Below are 22,576 nucleotides of genomic sequence, written 5' to 3' on the forward strand. Positions count from 1 at the left end.
ACATGGACTTACTGATAAAACATTTGCACATTTAGGGAAAAAAATATAAACCTGGATATTTTTACATGCTTATAATTTAGTGTTATATTTTTTCTTGTAAGAGGTCTCTCAATCATGTGCTTAGAGAAGAAAATGGGCTTCTGAAAGAGCAAACTACAATACTGTGGAAACTCTTCCGACAGATGTATTTCATTCTCACAGCTTGCATAGTTCTAGGGCAATATTCTCAGCCCTCCTGGTCAAGAGATTAATGTAATTTGTCACACAAGAACTCTCTGACCTTCCTCTGTGAAGAAATTAAGTGAAACAGCATTATCAGCCTTGCATTGACATATCTTGTTTTAAACAATAACCAGATATATTCAGCGTAGAGCAAGTCCCAGTGGCGACTATGTCAGGGTATCCAATAATGGAGTTATTCAACTTCCCAAGCCTCTGGACAGAGAATTCAGCTCCTCATACAACATCACTGTGGCAGCAGTGGAGATCCTTGAAGATGGTAAGTGCCACCCATTTCCCAGTTTGAAAGAAATCTGGGTGCATTTTTCCAACAGGGCTACCAAAAAGGAAAGGCAAACCTGACAGCCTGTTCCTACTGGGCTAGGAATAAAAGCAGTGCTTCAAAGTTTGCATCGTCATCTTCCCAATCAAACAAGTCCCTACAAATAGATCATTTTAAGATTTGGCCCCTGGCTTTTCTCTGCTCCAGGGAGTGGAGAAGGCCAGTCCCAGCTTGGTTTGGTATTTCACAATATAGACATGGCCTGATCTCTCCATGTGGCTTTAGTGCCAGAGAATGATGCTCAATCCATTGCCATGCAGTGGGAAGAATCAGGAAGTCATCAGATACTGTCATGTTATTCCTGAAAGATCCTTGATGATTTAACCATGGAAAGTATCTAAATCTCAGAGGGAAAGTTTATGTTATGACAGAGCTGGAAATTCTTCATGATGTGGGAGGCACAGAAGTGGGCACAAAGTATGGGAAGGAGAGTTTAGGCAGCACTGGGACTCCAGACCTGTGACCTGTTCCTTGCTGTCATTCCAGGCCGTCTTTCCGACAGAGAGTCACATGCCCACGTTCACGTCATAGTTGATGATGTAAATGATAATGCTCCAGAACTTGTTTCTCCTGAGGAACCCCGAGTGTGTGAAAATGCTGCACCTGGGAAGGTGAGACAGGGACAGCTTTTCCCTGAAGCCTGAATTACTGCTTGTCAGCTCAAGTGAAATAAATAAAATTAATAAAAGTGAGACTCAGTTTTCATGCCAAAGCACCTGATCATTTCACTGATTTCCAAAACATCAGTGGTCAGGAATATCTCTTAAGGATGTTGTGCTGTTGGAATATTGACTTTTATCTGCTTGCACACATGGGCTGCACTGCTCCTCTCCCCCCAGGCTCTCACATCTGTGTATTAACAGCTGAGCCATGAAGGACAGTCAACCTTTACACAGCAAGAATCAGCAATTCAGTTCTATCACAAAAATGCTTGAATGTGATACTGAGAAGGAAACCATTTCAAACTAGTAAGGGAAACATTGCTACATGGAACAATATTCTGTAGCCATAGAGTACAGGGATCTGCACACACAAATTGTGCTAATACTTGGCACAGTGTTGGTGTTTTGGTTTTACCTGTTTGGCCACAGACACAAGTGCTCAGCCCATACTGTAATATTTGTTTAATTAAGACACTTTGTGTAGTGGTTTAGGGGTGGTATTCTCCAGTTTAGTGTTCCCACTGAAGCTCCAAACCTCACGCTCTTCCACTGCAGCAGAATGGAGAGGAGAACTGGAGGCACAAAAGGGAAGGATCATGGGCTGAGATAAGAACAATTTTCTGGAAACAGCAATGTGATAAGAAAATGAACACTAATAGCAACAACATAAATAACAAAAAAATGAATAATATATATATATATATATATATATATATATATATATATATATATATATGTGTGTGAAGAATTAGAGAGAGTGCAGAGCAGCCACACCATCCAAGGTGCTCCCTCTGGCTCAGCATTATCCCACCACTCCCTCCACCACACCTGCTCAAACAGAAGGAACCCCTTCTCCAGCAAGAGAATCTGTTTTCCTCTCCTAGAAATGACATGGGCTGGTCAAGAAATAACCACTGTGCCCCATCCCAGCTACTGAAAAAAAATTAACTCTTTCCCAGATGGAGCCAGGACTCTTTATCACTGCCTGGACTCTCTGATAGAACATGCAAGGTATTCATTTCACCTTTAGTTCAATTTTTAAAATACCTTTGGGACATAATCAGACACCTTTTTTTTATATTTTATATATCTAATGTACATCAGGTTGAAGATTTCAAAACCCAAGCATGTCCTTCAGGCATGGCAGTCTCAATGGCATTCCAAGAATGACAGTCACACCTCAGAGTAGGCTGAGGACTTTAGAAGACACCATCTTAGACATTTCAACAAGCCATTTGTCTTTAAAAATGAGACTTTTTTCATGCTTTCATAACACAAAATTTTAAGAGGCAACACTGGTCTTTTCGAAGACCCACAAAGAAATTGCTTGCCTGAAAAAAATTGAAGAGGAGTATCCTGAGATGTCTGTCCTGCCCTTTACTGAAGGGATACACAGGACACACAGCCCAGCTGAAATACTCCACATGTTTTATCACTGGAGGCGATGTACACTGAAAACTGTGACTTCTTCCATCCTTGCAGGTGATTGTCAGGATTTCAGCTGTTGACAAGGATGAAACATCACCCAGAGGTTTCTTCAGATACTCACTGGCCACAGAAGACAGCAACTTCTCCCTGATTGAGAACTACGGTAGCGCATCTCTGCAATGTCCTTCCTCAGCTCCCCAGAGTGGGACTCGGGGAAGAAAAGCTGTAGCACTGAGCTGTGGTTGGTCTAGCTGAGCTATATCACTCTTTATTTTTAAAGGCTTAACATACTGAAAAAAAAAAAATGTTTAATGAAACCAAAGTTTCACTGGGCTCAGGAAAGGCTGGCACTGTCTAAGGGGAAGAGGCACCGAGTGACTGGTCATGTGTGAGAGGTTATCACCTAATGGCATGTCCTTACTTCTTGCAGACAACACCGCTAACATCACTGTCAAATACGGACAGTTCAATCGGGAACTTGCCAAATTCCACTACCTGCCTGTCCTCATCTCAGACAACGGCGACCCTGACCTCACCAGCACAAACACTCTGGTCATCAGTGTCTGCAAGTGCAACGAGAAAGGCAACTTCACCTTCTGTGAGGAGAGGGCAAAGCAGGTTGGCGTCAGCATACAAGCACTGGTGGCAATTTTTATCTGCATCTTCACAATCATTAGTGAGTATCTGATATTTGGAATGTTCTCTGCACGACAATTGTTTTGTTCTTTCTTTAGCTGAGATCTACAAAAGCTTTGTGGCTATGGTCCCAAATCCAGAAATGCTGTACCTATTTGATTCATCTCACGTGCTCTTCCTCTCTGGCCTGTTAGAACAGCTTCAGCTGCAAAGCTGCTCACTCCTCCAGGCAGTCTGAATCACTGGAGAGGCTTATTGCACACATGTAAAATATACTTGATTTACTGGTAGCAGCCCCATTCACAGCTATAAAACAGGAAAATTGGGCTGGGGCAATAACAACAGGGTTCCTGGTTCCTATAACAGAGCTAGTCTGGAAACCCTTTAAGCAGTACCATGAACATTAATACATTTGTAACAAATCAGGAGACCAGTACCTGTCCACTGCATTTGAAATCAGAGAAGGCTGAGTACATTTTTCTTGCCTGAGAACTGGCCTGCTTTGCAAGTACCACATAAGTAGCATCTGATGCTTGGCATTAAGAGATTTACCAGTTCAAGGCAGTAATTCAATCAGCTTGTGACACCATGCATTGCTACTTGTGATTCCAGCTCAAGAGTCAGGTGGACAATCCCTGTCCAGACTGAACTCCTCCAATTAATCCTACCGTTAAATAGAAATTTTAACTATATTTTAATAAATATATGTTAAAAAACCACTCCAGAAAAAAAACCAAAAACACACTTCAGACCATGTTACGTATCTTAAATGCAATTTGTTTTATTTAGTGCTTTACTTTTCCATTCACACACGCTCATCTAAGTTTCCTTCGCAGTAATTGCGTTGCTGATTCTGCTGAGAAAGAGGCACAAGAAGGATCTGAGTGGGCTCGGGAGGAACGTGGCAGAGATCCACGAGCAGCTGGTCACCTATGATGAGGAGGGAGGGGGTGAGATGGACACCACCAGCTACGACGTGTCCGTGCTCAACTCCGTCCGCAAGAACGGCCTCAAGGCGGAAGCCGCTCCCTCTCCGTACGCACAGGTCCAGAAACCTCCTGGGAACATCGCCCCTGGAGCTGGGGGCATGGAGATGATGATTGAGGTGAAGAAGGATGAGGCTGACAACGACAGGGATTTGCTGCCCTACGACACCCTGCACATCTATGGCTACGAAGGCGCCGAGTCCATCGCGGAATCCCTCAGCTCTCTGGGCTCGGGCTCCTCAGACTCAGACATTGATTATGACTTTCTCAATGACTGGGGACCCAGGTTCAAGATGTTAGCGGAGCTGTATGGATCAGAACCAAGTGAAGATTTTGTGTATTAAGCTCAAACTAGCCATGAATTTTCTCCCTCCCGCTACAGATAAACACCAAGAGACTGCCAGTGGCCAAAGAGGAACTCACAGCTCTTCCCTCAAGCCGTAGTAGGATTTCAAACAGGCATGGAAAAAACCTGCAGTAGGGTTAAAAAGACACACAGAGATCACCTATATTAACTTCCCCCAGCACTACTGTCCTTGCTAACATTCAGTTTTTGCCCCAAAATTCCTGCTCACTGATCTGCTTAAGTCTTCCAGGACACACCTCCTCTCCCCATCTTCCCCACTTCTCCTGGTTTTGTCCCCAGTTTCTCCCTCATTCCTCTCCTCCTGTGCCTTTTCCATCCACATGCATCCAAGGTCACCCTCCACTGGGACAGGTTCAGTGGCACCAGGGTGTTTTAACCCCCCTGGATCTCCAGCCAGCTGCTTTGCCAGCCCCTCTTGAACATCTTTATTGATATTCCACTCTTATGCTCACCCAGTAGAGGAGAGGAGGGACATATGGTCTATCACTTAGTATTAGAAATTATTCCATCACTTTCAAAAAGAAGCATTATTTTTTCCTTCTTTCCATTCTATTAATTATTTTTGCTTTATAGCCTTCTACTACATCTCTGAGTTACTCAAGATAAAATTAGACAGGATTTTTAGACACACAATCTGGTTTCATCTGTCATTTTTAACAGCCTGATGACAATTTCAGGCACATTTCTGGCATGCTAGAATTTGCTCTAGCTAGCAGCAAAATTGTTTTTTCTCTCTGTAAATAGGATCTCAGTGTTACTCAATGGAATATATCCTGCAGGGCAGGAAATGTGGAGATCAGGGGAATGTTAACACTCCAACACTGTAAATCTCTCTAGATGGAAACACAGGTCTGTAGATTTCTAAAGAGGTTGGATGGGGGGGTTATTCAGCATTATTAAAGCAATAGCATTTTTTTCAGGGACAAAAAAAATGAAGGGCCTCATTACTGTGAAACTGTTGTGCTTTTTTACTAAGCAGGTACTGTGAAAGTGTTTTCCACCTAGGAAAATTTTGTAGACTCCCAACCAGAATGCTACACACCCACACACTCAGCTACATGAAAGCACCACAAATGTAAGGTAGGTTTGGAGTTTGGAAAGGGACTGTGTGCAGTTTCCCACCTGGTGGAGAGCCACAGAATGACCAGAATGAAACTTCCCTCACTGGAAGTGACCCAGCCAAATACATTTTGGGAAAAGCAGGTCCCTTAGGACCATGGCCTGTCTCTGGTTCCAGCAGTGCAGAGTCCTGTGCCTCCAACAGGAACAAAGCCCTACTACACAGATCCTCCACTGTGCAGGATCTGTGCTGGAGTTGTATGTAATAGTTTAGTTGATTTGATTATTTAAATCTGGTAGCTAACCAAATAATACTAAATCTTTTTTTTTTTCTTAAACCAGTATGGTGGAACCTTGCAAATTTGCTTTTTACTTGTTCACATCATCTCTAATTCATACTCCCTTCCCCCAAAACGTTGTCTTGACAGGAAAGAGCAATGCACAATAATGGTTTCACACTGCTCCTCACTGCTGTAAAAACTTGTCCAATGCAATACTTGGCTGGATACTAATGCAACATCAACAACGTAATCACTCAAATATTCAAATATGAACTAATGGAAAACTGAGGAGAATTCTGTCCATTGGTCAAATCAGCTTTGGATCCCATCCTTTCTTTTTAAAAAGTACATTTTGGGGTGACAATCTTGGTCTTATTTTGAATGGGTTAATTCTCTTCTGCTTAATCCAGCCAGCAGTATGTGCTATAGGGGTTCCATTTGTTTCTGTATTATAAAGAATGCTAACTAATAATACTTACAGTTTAAGGATTTTGTCAGTACCTGTGGTATTGGCTATCAGCAGGTAAAGTTAGTTATAAAGTTATTTAGTGCAGTAAGTCAAGTACTTTGGTAGGTATCAGCCAGATTATATTACCTGGAATTGCTGATTTTAAGCCTGTTTTTTTTAAAGTTATTTTAAGGAATACTGTATCCATTTCCATTGTATATGATGTTTGCACTGAACAGTTTCTTTTTATATTCCTGTACTGTATTATGTTGTTTTTTATTACATAAAAACCAATCTCAAGTTTGGATTTTCTGTGCATTAATGAGTTCCACTCAGCAGACAACATCAGGCTTTGTGCCACAGTGATCTCAACCATAAAAACACTCAAAGTGAACCCAGCCTAGGCACCAGCTCACCAAAGAACTTTCTGTAAAAGCAGTTTTCCCCCTCTCCTTGCACAGCTGTTGGTGGAGAGCAGCCCCAGCAGTGCAGCTGGGAAGGTTGGACCTGTGGGAGCCTCTGCTGTCGGTGCTTCAGTGGGGATTCTGGGATATTTCCAGGTCTCAAAGAGACATGAGCACTTAATGGTTGCTAGAAAGGTTTTTATTGTATAAAAGCATCAGTCTCAAAGGAAAAGAGTTCAGAGAGTTAAAGTCTTTGCTGAAAGGTTTTGGCATAAAGTCTCAAATTCTGAGCAGCAGCTTCTCAGTGTGGCATTCTGCTGTGTTGGGCCACAAAAGCAGTTGGTGATGGTGCTGCTGTTCTTCTTCTTTGGATGGTTTGGTTCATTTTTTGATCCCCCAATACAGGGGATTAAATTCATAAATCATCCAATCAGCTAAAAACATGCTTCCAAAAGAATACTTTCTACACCAATCTGAACTTAATTCTAACCTATGAAAGCAATGTTCTTTTTACTTAAATCTCACATATAAGTCATTATCTGTTTACATGAATAATCCTATCTGGTCCTATCCAAGAATGCAAACTATATTTTCATGATGTCTAGAGCTAAATTGAGTCTGTGAAGGATATTATCACTGAATTTTAAACTGGGTAATAAGGCTTTTCACTAGCTAACACAGACTCTTAGGGCACTTAAGCTATATTTTTACCTGCTGAAAACTAAACCCTACACTTTTAATCTGTATCTATGGTTTAATATATTTTAATTCCTTTCTCTCTCTGAGGAGCTCAGAGAGGCTTTTCTTTTGGATTCCAACACTCTGCCAGTGCTGCAGGAGCCATCCCATGGCCCAGCAGATGTTTGGGATTTCAGCAGCCAGGAATCAGGGAGGCTTTGAACAACCCCTGGGCTTCTGCCCTGTTCTCCTTCCTCTGTGGTGGGGAAGAGAGACCCTGCCATGGCTCAGCACAGCCCTGGGGGATCCAGGAGGGGATCCAGGAGGGGGATCAAGGAGGGGGATCCAGGAGGGGATCCAGGAGGGGGATCCAGGAGCAGGATCCAGGAGGGGATCCAGGAGGGGGATCCAGGAGGGGGATCCAGGAGGGGATCCAGGAGGGGATCCAGGAGGGGATCAAGGAGGGGATCCAGGAGGGGGATCCAGGAGGGGATCCAGGAGGGGGATCCAGGAGCAGGATCCAGGAGGGGATCCAGGAGGGGGATCCAGGAGGGGATCCAGGAGGGGGATCCAGGAGGGGGATCAAGGAGGGGGATCAAGGAGGGGGATCCAGGAGGGGATCCAGGAGGGGGATCCAGGAGGGGATCCAGGAGCAGGATCCAGGAGGGGATCCAGGAGGGGGATCCAGGAGGGGATCAAGAAGGGGGATCCAGGAGGGGATCCAGGAGGGGATCCAGGAGGGGATCCAGGAGGGGATCCAGGAGGGGATCAAGGAGGGGATCCAGGAGGGGATCCAGGAGGGGATCCAGGAGGGATGTGGGGCTGAGCCCAGCCCAGCAGTGCCACCCTCGCTCCCTGTCCTGCTCCCCCAGACTCGCAGCAGGGCCACTCTGGGCTGCAGAACTCCCCAACCTCCTCAGGACTGGCACAGGACACACACAACAAAACACATCGGTGCCAGAAAATAAAATCACCCCTAAATTGGACACTTCAGGCAGCACAGCTCCTCACCTCCTCTTTTTGCTACTGCTAATGACTACCCCAATATATTCCCAAGATTATTCTAGCACTTTAAAGAAAAAAATTACATCCATTTTTCCTAGATATGGCACTTATAATTTACAAAGCCTGGAATAAAGCAAAAAAGTTCACTTCCTTCACTGCTAATTGCCATGAGCAAACACCAGATCAAATACACTTTAGCAGAAGTTGTATTAAAAACACAATAGATGTGCTAATTATGTTATAATGAAATGCATTTTTCCATAGAAAGAATTTGATTAAACAGCTACTTGCAACTTGTGGGAGAGAATCTCACAAAGGTTTTCATTATTCTTTTAATTAATATGCACTTTAATCTCTTATCCCTAAAAATATATCATAAATTATTATTTTATTACATTCAGATCTAGAAGTTCATGCCATTTAATAAAAGTTTTTTTACTCCCACCCCATTGGAATTTCTTATGAAGTAATGGCTTGTGATGAGAATCCTTGATATGTACCAAAGCAGCAATAAAAAGCTGCTTGAATGTGAGCACCAGGCACACAGTGGCACATCCCAGGGAGGGCAGGTGAGCCAAGGTCCCCTTATCAAGGCAAATTTACACCAGACAATGAAAGAAAGAAAGAACAATTCTATGATTTATTATCCTGTTGCAGTCCAGTGCTACTGCCACAGTACATCCAGTAAAAATAGAAGGATTAGTTATCAAAGAAAAATCAAATAATTATTTCTGAGTTCTTGTTCTACAAGAACTGCATTCTTCCCTTTCCTCTTTTCAGCAGCAAGGGCATGGAACAGCCCCAGGAGGGCCCAGCCAGGCTGGCAGTGCCACCTGCCCTGCACAGGAATTGTCACCCTGCCAGGACTGACTGCAGGGGAGAGCCTGCAAAGCCTCACTGCTTTTAGAGCTCAGGGTACAGATCCACCTCTATACATTTATTTTACATCTTTTCACTCCAAGTATATGTCACATGCAGGGGAAATGCTCTGGTGGCAGTAAATATGATATAGGATATATTCTCTTATTTGGCTAGAAATAATTGTAACACTTATTTTCATTATATTTCAGGTGGGGTTAGGAGAAAAATAAATAATCACATTTTTTGACCCATTGTCCCCTTTCTTTTTCTTTTTTCTTTCTTCTCTTTTTTAATAAATGTTTCAAGTTTGAGAGAGTAAGAAATAGAACTCTGTTGGCTTTACCTCACAAATTGTCTGGAATGAAAGACATCACCAAAGGTGATATATTTCCCACTGAAATCTTCCCATTTCACAATCTCAGTGTACTACAAGTCATCAAGTCCAACCAGGAAATGAATAAGAGTGTGATTAGATCACAGTAGAAAATTTAGGCTGAATCTTCTCGGTCAAAAACATGGCAGCAAACAAAACAGCAAAGACACTCTTTCATGCTGCATCAGAAAAAAGGAAAAGACAACAATACCAGAAAAATGCTTTTATGTGCAATAAACATCCACAGATCTTTGCTGACTTCTTTCACCTTCCTGACTGATCTAAAAGAAAAGGGAAAAACAGCATTTCCTTCCACCTATGCTCAGTGAGGAGCTGTCCCACCTGCTTCCCCTCAAGACTCTCTTAATTCATCTAGTTAACCCCTTCATCAATCATTCAGAAATATCTGCAACTCTTTAATTCCTCGTTTAAAAAGAACCTCTGCTAGAAAGTCAGTGCTCTGGGTGAAGTCACCAGAGCAAAGCAGAACAGAGCTCCCCAGGCAAACACATGCAGCAAACACAACCCCAGCAAGGTTTGCCAAAAAGTCAGAATCAAACGTTGCCAGGAGATCTTGTGGCAGCCTCAGGAGCCCAAAGCCTGGCCTGAAATGCTCCTGCAAACCAGAGCATTCCCAAATGGGGAGTGTGAGAGGCAGCCCCAGGAATCCCCCCTGCTCTGTCCCCATCAAACCCCAGGGCAGATGGAGCTTGGGGAGAGCGTGTGGCACCACAAACTGCTCTGAACTGGGCCGTGCAAAGAGCCTGAAACGATTCCCAGCTCCAGCTTTTAGAAATGGCTTTTCTAAACAGCTGTCCGGGCTTCCCTCTTCCCCCTGAAAGAGCAAACCTGAGGAACCGAAAAATGCCAAAAGCCTGAGCTGCCCTCGGTGTGTCCCACAGCACTGATGTGTGAAATGCAGTCCGGTGTCCTGGCAGGGAACCTGAGCCTTGTCCCAGCTGCCAGCACCGGGACACTGCCCTCCATCCCTGCTCCTGGAATCCAGGGATCCTGCCCTTTATCCTGGGGTCCTGATCTCGGCTTCAGGACGCTGCCGTCTGTCCCGTGTCCCTGCCCTTGGACCCGGGACACTGCTCTTTATCCCGCATCCCTGCTCCTGGGACACTGCCCTTGGACCCGGGACACTGCTCTTTATCCCGCATCCCTGCTCCCGGGACACTGCCCTTGGACCCGGGACACTGCTCTTTATCCCGCATCCCTGCTCCTGGGACACTGCCCTTGTTCCCGGGACACTGCCCTTGTTCCCGGGACACTGTCCTTGTTCCCGGGACACTGCTCTTTATCCCGCATCCATGCTCCCGGGACACTGTCCCTGCTCCCAGGACACTGTCACTGCTCCCGGGACACTGTCCTTGCTCCCAGGACACTGTCCCTGCTCCCCGGACACTGTCATTGCTCCCAGGACACTGTCCTTGCTCCCAGGACACTGTCCTTGCTCCCCGGACACTGTTCCTGCTCCCGGGACACTGTCCTTGTTCCCGGGACACTGTCCCTGCTCCCGAGACACTGTCCCTGCTCCCGGGACACTGTCATTGCTCCCGGGACACTGTCCTTGTTCTCGGAACACTGTCCTTGTTCCCAGGACACTGTCCTTGTTCTCGGAACACTGTCCTTGCTCCCGGGACACTGTCCTTGCTCCCAGGACACTGTCCCTGCTCCCGGGACACTGTCCCTGCTCCCAGTACATTTCCTTTTCTCCCTTCACCCCGACAGGAGCCGCGGTCCCCCCGCAGCAGCGCGGGCTGCAATGGCTGCAATGACCGCTGGTGGCCGCCAGGTGGTGCCCGAGGGCAGCGCTGGGCTCGGCTGTGGCCGGCGCTTCCCGATGGATCCTCCGTGAATTCCCGATGGATCCTCCGTGAACTCCCGATGGATCCTCCGTGAATTCCCGATGGATTCCCGATGGATCCTCCATGAATTCCCGATGGATCCTTCATAAATTCCCGATGGATCCTTCATGAATTCCCGATGGATCCTCCATGAACTCCCGATGGATCCTCCACGAATTCCCGATGGATCCTTCATGAATTCCTGATGGATCCTCCATGAATTCCCGATGGATTCCCCATGGATCCTCCATGAACTCCCGATGGATCCTCCATGAATTCCCGATGGATCCTCCATGAACTCCCGATGGATCCTCCATGAATTCCTGATGGATCCTCCATGAATTCCCGATGGATCCTTCATGAATTCCCGATGGATTCCCGATGGATCCTCCGTGAATTCCCGATGGATTCCCGATGGATCCTCCATGAATTCCTGATGGATTCCCCATGGATCCTCCATGAATTCCTGATGGATTCCCGATGGATCCTCCATGAATTCCCGATGGATCCTTCATGAATTCCCGATGGATTCCTGATGGATCCTCCATGAATTCCCGATGGATCCTCCATGAATTCCCGATGGATTCCTGATGGATCCTTCATGAATTCCTGATGGATCCTTGATGAATCCCTGATGGATACTTGATGAATTCCTGATGGATGCCCAAAGGATCCCCGATGGATCCCGCATGGATCCCCAGTGGATGCCTGATAAATCCCCACTGGATCCCCACTGGATGCCCCGGCACTGCCACTGCTGCCCGCTGGATTCCCGCTCCGCTCCCCTGTGTGTCACCTCACACCGACCACGGCCAGTGAGATTTCAAACATTGCAAAGGTCATTCCATCCGTCTCATGCTTTAACACTGACTTCACAAAATTCTCAGACGTTTGTGGAAGGCAGGGGGGCTGCAAGGCTTGGATTTCTGAAGGAAAAGGCAGTGATTCCTTCAGGCAGCAGTTCTGAAGGGCACAAAGGACAAGGGAAGGGTTCTGGGGGGAGGATGTGAGCTCCAGGTGTCTCCTTTAATCAAACCTCGCTGCAGCCCATCCTCCCTGGGGCACATTTTCCTGTTTGCCAGGAGGAGTCAGTACCAAATCCTGCTGCTTTGTCACACTGCAAACTGGTTTTGGTGATGAAGATGTCCAACCCTACTTCTCTAGAATATTCTCTTTCCAAACCAAACTACAACTTCTAAATGGGATTTTCTGAAGAAACAAAGCTTTATCTTCAGTGACTCTTGGTTCTCTTTTGCCTTGAATGAGAATGTTTGTTTACAAGCACACACCTTATCCACTAATTAGAATTTGTTAATTATTTCTGTGTTATAACCATAACAAAAACTTTCCCAAGTAGCCACAAAAATAAACCAGTAACAAAAATTCACCAGGAACCTTTCAGTGATCACCTAAAAATTGGAAGTAGTCACAGAAATCCTGCCACACAATTACAGACTAATAACTACCTGCAAGTCCAAGGCTCCTTGCAATTTAATCAGCCTCCATCCTCTCTCCTGCCCCTCCTCTGGACAGATTACTGCAACCCTGCTGATCCACAGCTCTGCCAAGCTCTGTGGAGAGAGGCACAGTGGGAGAGGCAGGCTCTGCCTTTGGGATCCAGATCCACCTGCAGATCACCAGGATAAACTCCAGCTGCTCAGCCACAAAGAGTAACAGCAAACACCCAGGTCAGCTTAAGATCTGTTTATGACATTTCACTGTGCTAAGGTTACAAATTAAGTGGTTGTGCACAATCTGTCCCAAACAGCCCTGGACAGCAAGCACCACAAGAAGGGAAGAAGAAAAACAACAGCAGGTGAATTTGTAGGTCAAAAACAGGAGAGGGGGGAAAAACGTTATTTCTCCCTCTGATCCAAAAGGTTCTGCTCTACACAAGTAGCAAATTCCCTGAGAGCAGAGCCAGCCTGGAGGGACACAGCTCCCCCATTGCTCAGCAGCAGCTGAGCCACCTCAGCCTGCTCAACCCACACCTCTGCTGCCCCACAGGTCCCATCCTGCCCCCCCTGCTCCTCCCTGTCCCCACAGAGTGCCCAGGACACAGTGACCAGCACCCTGAGCAGGTCCCACCCTGCCAGGCCTCCTCTTCAGAGGAGCAGCTGGCAGCAGTGGGGGTTTCCCCCCAGAGCTGCTGTCCTGGCACAGTGACAGCACAGGTGACACCTCCAGCCTGGCCAGCAGGTCCTGCCCCTGGCAGGCAGCAGGAGCAGGTTCTCTGTGCACATTCCATGCCTGGGAGCACAGCCTTCCTGGCTGAGGAATTCCTGCTGGAACAGGATGGATAACAAGGATGATGTGAGTGTGTAACACAGCTGGGGAGGACAAGCTCTCCTCTGTATCCCCCAGCCGGGTAAGAGCCATCCACATGGACACTGGAACTTCCCAAGTCGCTGCTGGCTGCTCCAGCTCCTGGGGTTGGATGAGCTCCTGCTCCTGCAGTGTTTTGCCATTGCAGACACAGGGCAGACACAAGCAGGGCCCTGCTCTCCATGGATTTCTGAGCCTGGGAATGACGTGAGCTCTGCAATTGCAGCCAGGTGAGAATCCAGAGCAGCAAAACCCAGAGCCTTTGTGACCAGTGCAGCCAGGACAAGGCTCAGATGGCCATGGCCAGTCCTGCTGCCTCCTAGAACTCAACAGCAACTGCCAGCACAAGCAGAAGGCCAGGCTAGCAGGGATCCACCACAAAACTCAACTGTGTGAAAGAGCTGGCATCAAGGAATTCACCTGGAAAGCCAAGGGATAGACACTGGGCAGCCAGAAGTGCCAAGCAGCATGCTGGCAAAAAATGATTTTGTCACTCTGTTTACTTGGCAGTGCCCACTTGTCACTGGCCTGAGAAATCACACCTTGAGCATCCTCAGATCTGCCTCTCAGGGCCTGCCTAGATCTGATAAAACTGCTGCACAAGCCAGACAGAGAAATTGCTTGGAGGAAGTGCAAAGCATTAAACCCTTCCTGAAAGCCATAAAAGAACAGCCAACCCCTCCTCTTCCTTTACTAGAACAGCTTTGAGTGAGCTGGAAAAATTAATGATTCTCTTCAATCCCGGTAAAACAATCTCCACAATTAATTCCTTCCTATAAGTAAGTGGTTAAGCCTTAACCCTAATCAGAATTGGGCTTCTTGGATTTCATCACCACTTCTGGATTTTTCTACACACTTATACTGTCAGCCTTCAGGAACACAGAATCACAGAATTATTATATGAAGGTGCTTTATTAAGAGCTCTGGGTGTCAGGGGTACACAGACCCAAATCGGACCCCACTTGGTTTTGAGCTGAACATGTTTTTATACCCTATCGTTATATAACTTTCACATTAAACTTACATTGTTCTATTGTATGCATTGATTTTACCCAAGCATGGATTTCTCATGATCCCCCCAAACCCCTAACATAGTTTCTCATTATTCTTTAAACAACAATTATATCTAATTACATCTAACAATTGTATCATTTATCATGTACTGACTACACAGGTGCAGTTTGACCTGATCTTAGCAAGCACGAGGCCCAACATTTCCCAGGGCCTACTTTTAACACTTTTCCCAGGGCTTGCCAGTCCTAACTTTCTTTCTAACTCCCTGAATTTTCTATGATTTTAGAATCTTTTACTATCAATACAAGCACCTGGCCAGCAGACAGGGCTGCCTGTGGGCAGGGCTGTGTGTGACCCCTCTGCTGTCACATCAGTCATTCCTGAGGGAAGTGGAAGCACCACACAGCCTTTCAGGAGAGGGAGAATCTGTCAGAACATTAAATGGTGACCAAACCAGCTATGCCAAGCTGGCTGCCTTTGGTACTTTAGGAGGAAATCAGGACCTATAAACACCATGCACTAATAAAGCCTGTTTGCAAGAGCAGAACTCAGGGTTCACACCCTCGCTGTGACACAGACTTCTTTCCCATCTCAGGTACATCTTATAGGCCAGTTTTTACTTTTTCACATCAAGTGTTCAGAGTGAGATTCCCTTCTGGAAGGTTCTTCCCCTTCCTGTGCCACAGGAGCTACACAAACACTCTACAAGGGTTAGTTAGCACGCACCAAAACATCCTGAATAAGGAGTATTATATTATGTTTGCTCATTTTACAGATGAAAGGTTTAGTACCACTCATCACTTTGAAGCAATTTTCAGGCAAAAGAGAATTTTGCAAAATATCTACAAAACCTTGTAAGCAAGACATCCTCCCCTGCCCATATTTACAGCTCTGCATGGCATGTACAGCATTATTCCACTTCAATTAACAGAGAACCTGTAGCAGAACACAGGAGGGGAACCTGCACCTCACAGGTCACTGTGACCAAGGGTGAGGGGTTCACAGCAGGGAGTGTTAAAACAAGGCACACACACAGCTGGAAGTTAAAATTACTGTCTCAGGCATTTATAATCCATGGCATAGCCACAAATAGTATTTACTGCATGCAGAAAACACTGGTGAGAAATAAAGCTTAAGTGTTGTTTTTATGAGCTGCAAAACATATGAACAACACACCTCACGTGTCTGTCCCATATGGGACAGAAAAAATTCACTTTTAGTCAGGGGATTCAAGTTTCAGTGCCTTTTCACTGCTTTGCTTCTGCCTCTAAGAATCATGTTTATCTTAGCCATTCATACATTCATTCACATCAGACCTTTAATGCAGCTGCCCTAATCACCCTTTTCCAAACCACAACAAATAACCAACACTCAAACTTTGTCTCTTGTATAACTAAGATTATATTTTTTAAAATTTCTACCCACCTCTGATGTTTTCAACCACCAGGTTCAGAAACCTTCTGTGATTTTCCTGCCCTCCTCTGAGCATTGCACAACTACTTCATCCTGCACTAATAAGTCTCTTAGTCAACTCAAAAATATGAGTTTGCTATACTGGTGTTCAGCTGCCCATTTTCCCACACAGGACATTCTGCCACATGGCCATAGGCCTCTGGAATAAATATAAATATAAATATAAATATAAATATAAATATAAATATAAATATAAATATAAATATAAATATAAATATAAATATAAATATAAATATAAATATAAATATAAATATAAATATAAATATAAATATAAATATAAATGTAAATGTAAATGTAAATATAAATATAAATATCTCTGCAGAGCTCTGATCTGAACAAGGCTCCACCAGTAGGAGTGAACAGTTTCACATCTTGATGTTTGGACAAATGTTTAAAGCACAGCACACTGCAAGCACTGAATGAAGATTTGAAAGGTGAGTTACAGGGCCCTGAAGATGGGTTAAGCTCAGAAATGCTGGTGGAATCTGAATTACAGAGATCCTGCTGTACGCAGCTCTGCTGGGCAAGTTATCCCAGTCTTCCAAGATTGCTTTGCTGCAATGGGAGCAGCCTGAGCTGCAGGAGCAGGTTTGCAACATAATGAACATTACAGCAGCTGATCCTTTTCCTTCCAATAAACTCATTTTAAAAGAGTTCTTTTTCTTTTTGCTGATCCACCTATCACTTCCCCTTATCTCTAGAGAGCACAATTGCCTTTTTCTGCCATTTTCAGTTAGTTGTGATTTTCAGATTCAGCTTGAAGGAGCTTCATTCTATATCAAATAAGCGTATTTTTTTCACATATTTCATTTATTTGAGGAAATGGAAGGTTTCCTACTGAATGCTGGGCATGTTATTGCACTGCACCCAGGAAACTCTTCTCTTGCTAAGTAACAAAAAGCTGCAACACCCTACCAAGAAGTCTGAGAATACGAAACTCTCACCAGGTATTTCACAGAACAGCCAAAGGAAGGAATAAGGCAGAATGAGGGGTGGGGGGCATCAAGAAAAACACATTTCCCAGCTGTGGTATCAGGCAGTGGGAAACCAAAACCAAATGAGAGACCTCTCTTCTGAGAACACAGTTTGGGCTTGCTCAGCTTCAAGTTTATCCCTCCATCCCAGCACAGGCCCCAGCTCCCTCCTCCTGCCTTACACCCACCCCCCTTTTCCAAACAAGAGCCCAAACCCCTCTTCTTGTTGCACTCTACCCATCCCAATGAACATCATGAGATTCCTAGCTGAATTCATTAAATCTGCTTTGTTTTTCTGAATTCTACAGAAAGAGACACTCCCTAGAGCTGAAACGTGGCAGCTGAGCCATGGGGAAATCCAGCCCTCTTTGGCCACATCAGATCCCCAAAGTCAGTGGCAGCAGCACCTGCTCAGAGCCTCCCAGCACAGATTTCATCTGCAGAGAGCAGATCTTTCCAGTGTCCATCAGCTTTCATGTTCAAATTGACTCATCTTCAAAGGCAAGACATGATCTAAGCCAATTTGTATACAAACCTTCTCATCAACTGTCTGCATTTATCCTCATCCTCTGATTTCATGTTTCAGCATTAAGACATTTTGTTTAATCCCATTTCTAGCTACAGCTGCTCCAGGATTCTGATTTTTCTCACAAGTAATCCTGTTTTTCACTTAACAGCCTAGTGCTCTGTCAAAAAAAAAAAAAAAAGGTAGATTATCTGCTTAACTAATTGCTTATTTTTTAATAAAACATTCTAAAACATAAGTAATGATTGTGGGGCTATATATATATATATATATATATACACACACCTAAGGACTAAGTAAGGTCATATCACTTGAATTTTTCTTAACTTAGCAAAATACAGTGAAAATACATTTTTCATATATTATGTTGCCTTGTGTCTTGATACATTTTTTTTATTATCAATTAATTCCATTCAATGGCAGAAAGATAATTTTCATAAACTGATCATTTCAATGAGGATTTCTCAGTGAGTTAATGGGGCTTAGCTGTCTTTCTGTAATAAAACTTGAAAAATTAAATGTCAACCAGAAAGGTGTACTTTTCCTGTGCCTTGTGTAAGCTTCTAAAACCAGGTGCAATCCTACATGGATCAATCAATAACTGAGTAATTATTGAACAATCCAATACCACAATGCCTGGTTTCCCTCTCTCTGGTGCCCATTTCAAGCCCTCCCAGGGAAGCACAAAGCAATTCCCAAACCCAAGTTTATGAACAGAGCCTCTTGAGGGTGGGTGGACTCTGTAAATAGATTTCTTCATAGCAGCACTAATCCCTTCCCAGCAAGAAATTCCCCTTCTTTACTCCCAACCCCCACAGGGCTGTGTCTGCACCATTTAAATGCAGCCAAAATTTGGACTCCAGCAAGGGTTAAGATCTACACCCAGCCCCTCATGTGGGGCAGCTAAAGGGAAAATAAAGGAAGAACATGTACAGAAAGCCCTAAGTGGGTGGGACATGTTTTCATTTTGCTGTCAGTTCACATTGTCAGATACAAAGTGATTTTGAAAGCAATAGAAAAGCAGAGTAGTAACAGCATCCTCAGTGAGGCTCCCAAATCCATTCCTGGCAGCCCCACGGGTTCTGCACATGGATCATTGCAGCCAAAGCTGCACTTAGCTCCAGACTAAACACCATCAGGAGGCTGGGTGGTAAATAATGCATTTCCCAGAGGCTTTGGACTGGGTATGTGATCATTTCATGCATTTCATACCTTGAGAAACAGCCACCCACACTGTCAGCTGCACTCTCCCTGCATCCCCTGGGTTTAACTCAGCCCAAAGGACCAGCACCACTCAGGGAATGAGGAGCTTGGTGCCCCAGCAGCTGCACAGTTTGAGGTTTCCCTGCTGGGCTCTGGGCTCCCAGTCCTTGTGTTTATTTTCCAGGAGATCCAAAGCAGGAGCCACAGTCACTCTGCTGTGGCACTGCAAGCAATGTTAGCTCCACCTGTACAACATAAACAAGGCCTTCTCACCTTTTTAAAGCATGCACCAACTCTCTTCATGCACCTCTTCTTCCTCAAGGACATTCTCTCTCCATATTCACAGAGAGTTTTTTTAATTGTGACTTGAATATCAAGGCCCAACACTGAATTTTTTATCAGTATTTGCCAAGCCACGTGCACGTGTGTCAGCTGGCATTGGTTTTATGCTGCCAAAAGAGCCACAGGCAGCAGTTAGAGGGGTGATATCAGCTATTCCTGGGCAGCTCTCATGGGAATATCCTCCAATTCAACCTCACACTTCAGAGCAGAGAGGAGACATATCCATGTCAAGGTGTGAACACTGGAAACTGGCTGGAAAAACTGACATTGCCTTCCCTGCCACCTGCATTCATGTTATTAATATTTGTTGTATTTATAAGAGAAAAAAGGTATTTTCCTTGCCAGGACAGCAAATACATCTGGAATTTACAAATCCACGTATTCTCTTTCCTTCTTAAAACTTGGGCATTTAAACCAAATATTACTGGTGGTAAAACATGCTACAATTTCTCGACAGATATGTATATTATATTTCAAAATCTGATAATTGAGATCAGGTAGACCCATTTTTATATTTATGTATATGAATAAATGTTTTCAGTTTTAAGATTTAATAGCTATATGGCTTTGATCTTGACCCTTACTCAGTACTAAAAAAAATGTGTTATTGACCTTTTGGCCACAGATATTACTTTGAAGATGGACTTGCAATGAATTTATTACCTACAAAATACCAAAGTCTGGCATTGTTTAAGTAACTTCTACAGATCCAAACTGTTACTGGTGGTATCAGCAATCCAAGTGCCCCAGAATAAGCAAAACTTGACCTTCTTATATTCTAGCACCTGAACAATTGTGTTGGATTTTTTGTTATTTTTTTGAGGTTCTCAAGCTCATTGCCAGTGTCTCACACAGTATCTGGAAGCAGAAGGCAGCACAGGTTGAGTCCTTTCCCTCTGCAGTGATGGCTTGAGTAAAGGTGACTTTCAGAAATAGTAAAATGAGCTCTGAGTGTTTTGCTGGCAGAAACAGGGACTATTGTGAGAGAGTTTTAGATGAGCATAGAAATCAGCTGCTCATACTATATTTTATTTAGTTTTTTTCCCTCTGCATGCTCCTATTTTTAAGCAGATCTTCATCTGCTGGGAAGAGATCCAGGTAAGGACTGGAATTGAATTCATGCTACAGTACAAAAATATGAGTAAATCTTATATTCCTGGTGACTTCTGGGCACATCAACACTGGATAACATCCTTTTTTCTGATGCTGGATGATCCAAAAGGAGCAATAAGGTCATTGGGACAACAGGTTTTTTTCCCCTCAGCTACTTGCTTACATTGTTGTGTAGCAGACCTGAAAAGCTAACTGCTGGTACAGAAATGTATGTGTGTGTGTGTATATATATATAATTTAGCTAAAAAATTTCAGAAACAAAGTAATATTTTAACAGGTCATAACACAAAGGCTCAATTCTGAAGCTTCTTGGGGTTTACCATTTAACAGGTGCTCATTTTGGGTCACTTTATAGACCTTGGGAGTGGTTTATTTGTGAGAGATCTGAAGCAATGTCATGGATGAGAATCTGCACATTGTGTTCATGCTATACTTTAATGACAGGTTCATGAGAAGAACTTTTAACAAGCAGAATAAAGGAGCCTCTAAAATATTAACCTATTCCAAATAATAAAGTACAAAGCATACACTGGAATTAAAATTAAATTAAAAAACCAACAAAACAGAACAACATAAAAAGCCCTCGAAAATCAAATTTGGTCACTTTTCAAGCTCATATTCAACCAAATTAAAACAAAAAAAAAGTAAAATCTAGTTGCCCTTTACTTTCCCCATCCCCTGTTTGACACTCAGCACATTTTCAGTTAAGCTTGCACCAAATCTGGGTTAGTAAGAAGGGCATGGTCCTCTGTCCACCTTGTGCTATAAAATAATGAAAGCAAGAGTGGCAGAGACACATCTCCAGAGCTTGTGTTTGTACCATTCAGTTGTTTCTATTGGGCTTCTGATAAAAGTCAATTGTCCTTTTAAGTACTAAGGAAATAAAAGTGGCTGTCCTAACTACAAATCACCAACTCAGGCAGCCTATGGCTCTCTTCCCCTTCAATTCCTTTCTCTTTTCCCAGCTACTCCATCATCATTTCCCTCTGCAGACAGCTGTACTGGCTCTGGCTCACTTTAAGAGTGCTCAATTCACAACTGCTCCTTTATAATTTTACCAGCAATTTTGGGAACATCATGTTCTGTCCCAAGCATACAAAAAAGGCTGACCAGAAATTGCTGCAGTCTGAGAGCTGCAGCACCCCAGCCCCTCTGAGTTGGTTTTTGTATCTCTTTATCAGTTTGGGCCACCCTTTTGCTCTTCCCACTGCATTAAACACCTGTCCAGACTGTCCAAATTTTACCCAAAACCCCAGAACCAACCATTCTGTGTTGCAAACCCTCAGGGTCTGCTCATTCTCCTTTGCTTTGCTCTGTTCCTTTGTCCCCAAATTTCTGCCTCACATTTCTCTGCAAAGGAACTGCACAAGGCACCTGACTGCCCTGCTTTCCCACCTCTCCCCATCGTTTATCACAGTGCTCCTCTCTCCTAGCAGTGAACTCTTGTGCTCTTCAGGTTTTACACTTAATTGCTTGATTGCTTATCCTACTGCACATTTATTCCCACAGGGCAAAACTGTTAAACAAGAGAGCAGGTTACAGCTTTACTTTAACCATTAATAGTTTCTAAAAATACATCTCGTATCAGAAGTGATGCCAGTCTGTCAGGAAAACTGGAGGATACAGATTTAATTCTTTTTTCATGTTTCACATAAAATCTGTCTGTATTTGAATCATTCCCTGTGCAAGTTCTTTTCTGTCACTGGTTTCTGCATTTCATGGCAATTCCTGTAGGACAGGAGCCTTCCCAGGGCCCCATTCCACCCTCCCTGTTGCCAGTCCAAGGCCACTTAAACCAAGCTGGGGTTGCACGAGGGTTTCATGAGCCCTAAGGTTTCTCCCCAAGCATTTTGATCTCCAGTCTGAATCTCTTCCTTACTACCATGAAAAAGTTCACAGTTCCAGTGAAGAACTTTGCACCTCTGTTTATTTATAAATTTTTTACCACCTTCAGAGGCTCTGCAGGTTCACAAACACCTCATAAATAAACTAGTAATAAAATGGAA

General features: G+C 44.2%; 1 protein-coding gene across 4 annotated transcripts in view; it reads left to right on the forward strand.

The window, feature by feature from the left end:
* The window catches only part of CDH5 (cadherin 5), a 29,077-nt gene extending 22,341 nt beyond the window's left edge, over positions 1-6,736 (forward strand). For 2 of the 4 annotated variants that reach the window (XM_058845867.1, XM_058845868.1), the window contains exons 8-12: positions 357-499; positions 1,049-1,173; positions 2,707-2,815; positions 3,083-3,328; positions 4,113-6,736. In XM_058845867.1, coding sequence (XP_058701850.1) covers positions 357-499; positions 1,049-1,173; positions 2,707-2,815; positions 3,083-3,328; positions 4,113-4,618 — 1,129 coding nt within the window. In that variant the 3' untranslated portion in view covers positions 4,619-6,736. The remainder of the gene's footprint in view (positions 1-356; positions 500-1,048; positions 1,174-2,706; positions 2,816-3,082; positions 3,329-4,112) is intronic. The other 2 variants (XM_058845869.1, XM_058845870.1) reach the window with 1 other exon arrangement.
* Positions 6,737-22,576: the final 15,840 nt, after the last annotated feature.

The sequence above is a fragment of the Poecile atricapillus genome, chromosome 10, assembly GCF_030490865.1.
Source record: "Poecile atricapillus isolate bPoeAtr1 chromosome 10, bPoeAtr1.hap1, whole genome shotgun sequence".
Classification (NCBI taxonomy): Eukaryota; Metazoa; Chordata; class Aves; order Passeriformes; family Paridae; genus Poecile; species Poecile atricapillus.